The sequence below is a fragment of the Denticeps clupeoides genome, chromosome 16, assembly GCF_900700375.1.
Source record: "Denticeps clupeoides chromosome 16, fDenClu1.1, whole genome shotgun sequence".
NCBI lineage: Eukaryota > Metazoa > Chordata > Actinopteri > Clupeiformes > Denticipitidae > Denticeps > Denticeps clupeoides.
Genome location: NC_041722.1, coordinates 10,837,007 through 10,846,701, shown reverse-complemented (window position 1 = coordinate 10,846,701; position 9,695 = coordinate 10,837,007). Strand labels below are relative to the sequence as shown.

General features: G+C 41.8%; 1 protein-coding gene across 1 annotated transcript in view; it reads left to right on the top strand.

The window, feature by feature from the left end:
• Positions 1 to 1,134: 1,134 nt before the first annotated feature.
• fhod1 (formin homology 2 domain containing 1) overlaps positions 1,135 to 9,695 on the top strand; it is a 31,133-nt gene continuing 22,572 nt past the window's right edge. Inside the window, exons 1-3 of the mRNA XM_028956766.1 lie at positions 1,135 to 1,420; positions 3,737 to 3,843; positions 6,618 to 6,682. Coding sequence (XP_028812599.1) covers positions 1,256 to 1,420; positions 3,737 to 3,843; positions 6,618 to 6,682 — 337 coding nt within the window. The 5' untranslated portion in view covers positions 1,135 to 1,255. The remainder of the gene's footprint in view (positions 1,421 to 3,736; positions 3,844 to 6,617; positions 6,683 to 9,695) is intronic.

Here is a 9,695-nt window from a genome sequence, read left to right as displayed (position 1 = left end):
TTTTTTTTTTTAAGTGCTCACTGATGTTAAGATTTTTTATGTGGTTTTAAAACCAATAAACATTTTTAAGTACCTCGAAATACATTGTCATCTTTTTCTTTTTAACATCTTCTATAGAGTTATAAAACATAGCAGGCTACATTTATGTCCTGCTTAAGAAGCTGTTAGGATGTGAATGACCAAGGAAAAAAAAAATTAGATTTTTATCTATATAGCCATAAATATTTCATGCATGCCTTAAACATGGGCTTTGAATACATACACATTTATATTCCATTGCATATTTATATTTTACATATTTACAGTATTATGCTGTATGTGAACATTTTCTCAAAATAATATTCCAATTTTTTTGTAGACAAATAATAACAGGTGTATTAGTTTTTTTCACCTCATTATTAAATATTATATTTCCATGCTACTTTCAAATAAATAGCTTCAGTATAAACCTTGCTCAAATGGTCAAATGCATATTATTAAGCTGGACATGTACAGCTCTTTGTGTATGGCAGTGTTTCTCCAACAGATGGCGCCTTACGGCCTCATAGAGGACATCTGTCGATAGATTTTTTCTGGAATATTGCTAATATACTACTTATACCCAGTTTTAACTACTAAAGCCACTGCAACACCATCTTACGAGCATCCTAAATGTAAATGGAATAAGGTATACTTTACTGGTTGCATTATTCTATCTAGATTTATATTTCCGTGCGTCTGGGTATTTTCCTCTGACCATGTGCACCGTCAGTCGCTTTAATGTGTGTTGCCAGATGCCACAATCTTATTCGACTATTTTAAGTCAAAAATAAATATATAATTTACAATTACTAGACCGGCCTTAATACGTATAATAAAATTCACAGATTGTATAAACATGTTGGATTTTGCCTTGCCGTTCTTGAAAAACAAAACTGATTTATTCAGCTGGTCAGAAAACAAGTTTGGGAAAAACATATATACATTTTCTAACATTCATACAAAATGCACACTAAATGTCGAATTTAACAACCCCCAAAAATGAACAACAACAACACAAAAAACAACAACAGGCAAACCAGCGTCGCGTTACCGTGGCTTATTTCCTTCGCCGTATCTGGCAACACCGGAGTCCCCCACGGGCCGCCTGTTTCGTTGTGGTAAGGTTGTGGCGGGGTTGCGGCTCTCGCTGCCGGCTGTCAACGCTCCCAGTCCCATGGATGTGTAGGGCGCGTCGGAATTCGCTAGCAGGATCTCCCGAGTGTCGCAGCGGGCCATGGCCTCAATAACGTGTCGAGTCCAGTTCCTGGAGGACTCGGACCCGTTCGTCTGCACGAACTTCCCGGAGCCGCGGCGGCCGCCGCACCACAGCCTCGACGGGAACCTGTCCCTGGGCGAGCAGATCGCCGGGATCCACAAACTGCTGGAGGCGCCTTTGAAGGTTGGACTGAAATGTGCTGCTTCTTTATTCTTTTAAAGATTAAACTGACGCTCCCGTTGCTTACAGTGACTTACAGTGCCTACTTGTACTTTTTCTCCCTTTTAATAAACTTTTTTTTTTTACTATCAGTCTAAACCTTCAAGCTTTGCCTTATACTGATTCATTTATTTACTTACTTACTTCAGGAGAAAGGAAATAAGACCAGTCAGTCCACGAACTAACCCCTGTTGAGGCAGTGGTGGCCTAGCAGGTGAGGAAGCGGACCCATAATCGGAAGGTGGTGGGTTCGAATCACGAACCACTGAGGTGCCACTGAGCAAATCCATTTATTTGTGTGCACCATCTGCTGTGCTCGTGTTGTATTCACTTTTACTGTTGCTCTCGGACACGAGATTGATGCATTATTGTTGATTTAAAAGATGTAAATATACAGTAAATAGACTCATGGGGCTTGAATATTGTAACTCAATATTGAACAAACATCCAGGCCTCTCCGAGATGGAAATAAATCTGCATACCTTCGCAGGACATGTCTTATCAGTTCCAGTGCTCCCTTGAGCTTAGGAAAGAATGGAAGCCCCCTCTCCCCGAACCAAGACAAAAAAATGCATATGCAGACTGCAAAAGCCGAGGTTTTGGGACTAGGACGTCAATTAAGGTGTAAACAACTGAGAGAGGTACTAATTGAGTATCCTGGCACTTCATGCTTGTTTAGAATCCCCTGGACGTTGCACAGGACACAAACTGGCTGATCACAGGGCAGAACTGTGTGGCACAAGACTAAATTGAGTTAATACGCAAGGAAAGGGCGGGACCTGTAAACAACAGATAAGCCCGTGGAAATATGCTCCTCGGTCACCCTCTTATTATGGGAGTATGTGGGATGTGTCCTTACTAACGTAGTTAATATGGTGAGACGCTCCGCGCAGGGTTATTTTGGTCTATTATAATAATGCCGGCATGAGTATGTATCATTTGGATGGCTTCCTGTTTCCTTTGCTTATTCCTGTGCCTGCGCACTCGGTATGCATTCAGGCATGCATATCTGCAGTCAACATGCAAACTATGTCTGTAAAAAAAAAAAACACTGAAGGGCCAACGATTCTTTTATGGCTAAGAGTTTTGCATGTGGAAATACACTGGAAATACACTGCAGACCCACTGGATCTCTTTCGGATTTCGGCGTCAGTGGCTTTTGTGAATTTGAGCTGAAAGGTTTATTTTTGGTGTGGTGCTTTATGTGTCCAGCTATCATTTAAACGTATAGAAAGACTGAATCAGAAGTGAAAGTGAAGTGATTGTGAAACACAGCACAGCACACGGTGACACAACGTAATGAGTCCTCTGCTTTTAACCGTCGCCCTTGGTGAGCAGTGGGCAGCCATGACAGGCGCCCGGGGAGCAGTGCGTGGGGACGGTGCTTTGCTCAGTGGCACCTCAGCGGCACCTTGGCGACCTGGGATTTGAACCGGCAACCTTCCGATTACGGGTCCGCTTCCTTACCTACTTAAACGTTGTAAAATAGTGTTTCATTCCAGTCCATTCCGCGCTGTGTCCTATTCTTCACCACGGAACTTTGTTCAAAAGCCAAATGCCAGGCTTTGTGATTTTTTTTATTTTGTAATTTTTATTTTTATATCCCCTGTATATTGAATCTCAGATGATTTTGAAGAGCATTGGAATATTTTTCTTTCTAGGATTACAGAGTAATTGGATTAACCTCATCTCTGTTGCCGCTCTCCTCTGCCTTCTAAAGACATGAAATCCACACATAATGAGAGAGATCATTTAAATTTCACTTCTCTGCGCTGTTCCTTTTTTTTTTTTTTTTGCTGAATATGCTTTTTTCAGGAGTGAGTATTGCATGTTCACCGATGGTGATACATTCAAATGAACTGATGAGTGAAAGAAAATGTGCATGTATGCAGTTTAATGTCCTTACCTGAGGAGTCCTTATCTGAGATTGGGGCTGGATTGGGGCTGCTTACTTTGCTGACATGACATGACATCACAAGACACATCACAGCTGTAGTGTATGATGTGACCTAAAACTTAGAACTTGTTGGCACCAGTAGTGCAGTGATCCACAATATATAGAAGTAAATTAACTTTTTTTTTCCCCACGTTGATCAATGACATTGAATTGCTGAGGCTGGACCAGAATATGAATATGCATGGATGGAAAGTGCTGTCTGTGTGTATGTGTGTGTGTGTGTATCTATGTATGTATCATGTGAATATCATAAATATGAGAATACGATTGCCAGATTTACCTCTTTCAATCTCCATTTATCCCTTCTTCACACTATGTTTCAGCTGGAGGAGTGTGCCCTTCAGGTCTCTCCAGGTGGAAACTACCTGGATCTGGAGTTATCCTTGACAGAGCAGCGGGATGACCTGGAGCAGTTTTATGAGGATGTGGAGTAAGGAACAACTCTATTTCTATGAACTGATTGGTCTTTTGTGTCTTTTGACAGTATGGCTTGTGTAAAAGCTGATATTAGTGACTGTTTTTAATAAGGTTTTATTACATAGTTCCACTGTAAAAGAAGCCCTTCTGGTCAACTCAGACATAGTGGTCACTGATTCCGGTAGTTGCTGCTGGTGCTCCGCTTTGGTGCGAGTGCCGCTTGGTTGGATTTGCCCCTGGCTGAAGATCCTGAAGTCAGACACAATATTGTTATTATCATTGTGCACCCCCCCCTCCCACAGACCCCCCCAACCTCCTGTCTGCCTTTGAACTTGCTGGATGAAAATAGAGCCCAAAGGAAGCATGGAAATAATAAGGTGAAACAGAATGCTTTGAATTGGCAGGAAGCTCTGATTACACCAAACAGAAATGGCTCACAGGATACCAGGACTCGTTTAAAATTGGAGTTCCCCGGTAGAAGAAGAAACACTTTTTTTTGTTCATTGTTCTAAATTCATGGCATATGGTTGTCTCATACCAAAAATGAAAACACCAATCCAAATTGTTCTTTAATTGTTTGCTGGATAACCCATTAATAAAACGCTTGCTTATATCACTGGTATCAGATCATTTTCGTGCAGTTGGCAGACATATAGCAAGTGATCCATTTTTAGATCAATTCTGACAAAAATAAATAAATGAAGCTGTTGATTATGCATTACACATTACTGGTAATGGACTTTTATAGTATTGCAGTGCTTTCAACATCTGTATTCTTTCAGTGTGAAAGCTTTAAATGCTGTAATTTTAGTTTTCTGTGCTCCAACTTTTGTTAAGCCAGTCAAGTTGTAACTTACAGTGGTTCTGTTTGAGATGTGCAACAGATGAAGTGAAGTATTGCTACCCAGTTTAGCTGAGCTCCGGTATTGAGTTTTTCCACCTCTGGCTTATTGATCTTTAGGACATTGATCAGTTGACTGACTGACCACAGTGGAGCATATTACCCAACACAACTTCATGACTGTAACAGAGCCTGTCAACTTGAATACCCCACTGGTTCACTGAGCCAGGATCAGGTCTTTAGCATACGTCCAGCTGCAGTTATGAGGAGTATCCGTTACCCTGAATCATTCACGGGGCTCTCCTAGCAACCGGAAGCCACATGTCATCCAACAGTGCGTCACATTTCCCACTCACTGCCTGCTGCCTTATAGCATGACCAAATCTAGACAGCCGCAAAAAAGCAGTTAAAGCACAGTTAATGCTGTAAAGGAACAGTGTGTGTGTGTGTGTGTGTGTGTGTGTGTGTGTGTGTGTGTGTGTGTGTGTGTGTGTGTGTGTATATATATATTTACACTTCTCAAAAAAATAAAGGGAACACAAAAATAAAACATTCTAGATTTTAATGAATGAAATATTCTTATTAAATACTTAGTTCTTTGCATAGTTGAATGAATGGATAATTGAGGGATCTCCTCCCAGACCTGGACTAAAGCATCCACCAACTCCTGGACAGTCTGTGGTGCAACGTGTCCAACCTCACCAGCATATGGTCTCACAAGGGGTCTCACAAGGGTCATCTTGGTACCTAATGGCAGTCAGGCAACCTCTGGCGAGCACATGGAGTGCAGTGAGACCACCCAAAGAAATGCCACCCCACACCATTACTGACCCACTGCCAAGCCGGTCATGCTGGATGTTGCATGCAGCAGATTGTTCTCCACAGCATCTCCAGACTCGTCTCTCACATGTTATCAGTGTGAACCTGCTTTCATCTGTGAAGAGCACAGGGTGCCAATCTTTGTTTTCTCTGGCAAATGCCAAACATGCCCACCTGTGGATGTTGGGCCATCACACCAACCTCATTTCTGACTGTTTAAGCAGACACATGCACATTTGTGCCCTGCTGGAGGTCAATTTGCAGGGCTCTGGCAGTGTTCCTTCTGTTCCTTCTTGCACAAAGGCAGAGGTTGTGGTCCTGATGCTGGGTTGTTGCCCTCCTATGACCTTCTCCATGTCTCCTGATGTACTGGCCTGTCTCCTGGTAGCGCCTTCATGCTCTGGACTCTAAGCTGACAGACACAGCAAACTTTCTTGCCACAGCTCACATTGATGTGCCCATCAAAGTGACCATCTTTGATCTGACACATTTTCAATTCAGTGGCAAAATTGTTCCTTCTTTATACCAGATGACTTCATACATGTAAATAAACTCATGGGCAAAGTAATTAATTTTTTTTATTTCCTTTTAAATTGAAGATTAACTTTAGGGGTGAAATTCTATGTGCTGAGTTTTGGGAGCTTGAATTTATCCGATTTGGAGCTCCGCCACTCTGTTGTGTAACTTTACTTGAACTAACTTGTACATGGAAATCATAAGAACAAAAGTGGTTCAGAGAAACTGGATTTGGCCACAGCTTTGTCACAGCTGGAACACAGGGAGGTTTGAGACTCAGGAAGTTGTTGTTAACAGGAAGTATGTCATTTGAACTGGGACGTGGAAAATGGCTTCATATGCACATAGCCTGTGCGTCTAAATATGCAGGAGTTCCCAGGAGAAGTGCAGCAGTTTTAGCTCCTCGAAGTCCTCTGGAATAGTTTCCGTGCTTTTGAAAGAAGACCACACTGTACTTTTCCACAGTATAATTCCCCTCTTACCCACACATTGTAACCCACACCTTGTGCTTAGCTAGTGGATTGTAGATCGCCAGTGAAATTCTGACTTGATTCTAAATTATGATTTGTGTCTGTGTACATTTTTCAAAAGTGCTTTTTCTATTGTCACAGGCAGGGAAAGAAGCCCATTTTGATCCTGCGCACGCTGCTCTCTGTCAGAGTTCACTCCATCCTGGGTAAGAGTGTTCCTCCCTCCTGTGATGTAATTATTCTTCAGAGTCTGACTTTTCACTCGAGCAGAGGGCTTTCGCAGGAACTTTGGTAGAGGAAGGCCCTGGTTTTCCAGTGGTGCAAGTATAAAGTCCAAATGATTAATAATATTTTACAGCCGCTGTGTATTTAAAAACTGTTGATGTCAATGATGAATTATATTTATGTAAGGAAAAAATATGTGCGAACTAGTTAAATATGCCTACGCTATGGTAGTACTGGTATAAGCACATATTTTAGCACATCTTCATGTTTCGAGGAGGAAAAAATGTTTTATATTAGGGATAAGACAATATGCCCTGCATTAATACTGTGCCTCCTGCAGGCAGTTCTGCTCCTCTTTAAAGCACACTGCACTCTTACTTTTTTACATTACATGCCAGACGTTCCAAGGAAAGTTGACAGAGTAATGCTGACCTCACATATATTCTAGAGTTATGTGGCCCAAGGAAACTAGTCAAGCAAAATGGTTTACATATGGGCCGCTGATCAAATGGCAGACTTGCAGTGAAAGTGATAATGTTTTGGTGTACATGGACCCACCACCCAAAGCCTCATGGGTCACAATAATCTCTTTGTTCCTGTCAACCTCCTTTTTTTCCTTAGCTGTGGGAGGTATAATCTGAATGCCACTATGGTAGTCATGCATGATGGTGTTTTTTTTTTTTGCTGTTGAAAATTCATTTTAAAGCTGTGATGGCTTTGTGCCTGCTAAAACCCTGTTCTCAGCTATGGGCCAGAAACTTCTTAGAAGCGTAAAATGTCAGCATGTTGTCAGTGAAGAACCACAAGTTTTTCTCTTAAGCATTAGTGACCGATTGGTTGCATTGAGAACATTGCCTCTGATTACATAATGTCCAGACATGGTCACAAATATTAAGAACAGATTTAGTGGTGGGCAAGGTCTTCTCTCTTAGCGCTCATTAAAGTGGGACCATGAGGTTGTGTAAACAGGCTTACTGCTCGGCTGGCTGTTCTCAGAAGAGAATGTGAGAGATGAGGGCTTCAGGCAAACCCATGCGTGGCCAGCCTCGGTATATGCCGTGATGTGGTGTTTTGCAGAACATAATGTGTTAACTTGCAAAGTCAGAGTTAGTAACCCCTTGGTAATCCTGTTTGAGCTATACCTCATCTAACATCTTGCATCCAGACTCTACATCTTGGTCCAAATATGGTCTTGTTCTGTATAGAGGGTATTAAGTCAGCCGTTTTGTGTCTGTTTAATGTGTAAGCCATTGGCCATTACTGATGCATCATGTCAAGTTAAGGAACCATCCCTTTATTATAGTTTTATTATAGTGGTTTAAAATTCAAACCACTAAATCAAAGCTTTAAAAGTGGCTGAAGGATTTGTCTAGGATGAGGGTCCTCTGGCATATTGTATTTGAATGACAAAAATGAGTGATCTAAGGTGCAGTTTTCCCTGGGGATTTACAGTTATGGCATTTATCAGAGGCCCTTATCCAGACTTACAACCAGTCGGTACAGGGACAGTTCTCCTGGAGCAACTCAGGGTTAAGGGTCTTGCTCAGGGACACAATGGTAGTAAGTGCAAGAAAAAAATAAAATTATTGTATTCATGGTTTGAGTCCTAGTGAACAAGAACTGATTACTTGAAAGCACATTGTAAGTAGCTCTGGATAAGGGCATTTGACATCTGCCAAATTCCATAAATATAAATGTAAGTGGGGTTTGAACCTGAGACTTCATAGGCTACTGCCACCCTAGCAGCTTTTATTCAGTGATCACAGGGACAGGCCCATGGTGACTGCATTGGTTAGTTGGTTGTGGGATAGGTTTATTGGGCACTAGACTGCCATAACGTCTTTGAGAACAGTGTTCAGGCTCCGCTCTCTTCTCTAGGTAATTATTCAGAGGGAAGTGAGACAGGCCCCCTCCCCCCTTTTTTCTAAGTCACCATCATGCTTTGCACAGTGACGCTCTACTTTCTTGTGCTCGTGCTCAGCAGAAAACGTGTGTGAAGACTTTGACCAGCTCGAGTTCCTACTGTAGACGATTAATAGAATACTTATCACAGGTTATAGCATTGAAAAGTCTGTGTGTATATATTTGGAATGATTCAATGCCACAATGTGAGGCGAGTTGTTTTCCAGTAACCTAGTGTTATAAGCCCCACAACAGGCACTTTTCCGATTTCTCTTTTTCCAAGTAATGTTGCATGACTTGTTCGTTGTCGACAAAGGTGTGTCATTATTATTTTTATATATTTTTTTGCACAGTAAGTTTTTATATGATCTATGACAATCAAAAAATTGTGGAATTATATTTGCATTTTGTTCTTGTTGCCTTAGAACATAAATTTACATGAAAAACATTGGCTTACATTGACTTTCATTATGTAGGCAGCAGGTGAAAGTGTTGGGCATGACAAGTACATGTAGGGTGTCCTTCTGATTCATTCAAGAAACTGGAACCCATTGTCATCAGGCGTCCACATTGTTTGGAGAGAAGGATGTGTCTGCTGTTTTTCAAAGTTGTGAAGTGTTTGCCGGATGCTTTTGCCTGATGCGTTTCTCCTCCTTGCTGTGCCTGGAACGCAATGGAAATGTGCTTTTCTCTGCTTTATCTCTTTTCCTCTGCAATTACTCATGGATCCATGGGGGAAGGGCTTTGGAAAAATATCATTATAAGGCCATGCAAAGCGAAGTGAACATAGAACCATGTCCTGAGTTGACTCACTGTCCTTACAGGCAGCGTGTGTGACGGCAAGTGAGCTGGATTCGCTTCCCCTTCGTCCTCTTTCGTCATTTTTCCCCATACTGAGGAGTGGCTGCCACATCAGCGAGCCGCTGCCATTCTCCTAGAAAGACCTGGCAGACTTGTTTGATCCCGTTGCATTTTTTTACGACCTGAGCCAGTGGGTCACAGATAGTAATCAGAGTTCCAGAGTTGGGAAGTTCTATTCTATTCTGTTTTTGTAAGAATGGGCATTGTTTCTTGAATAAACAATGTGGCAAG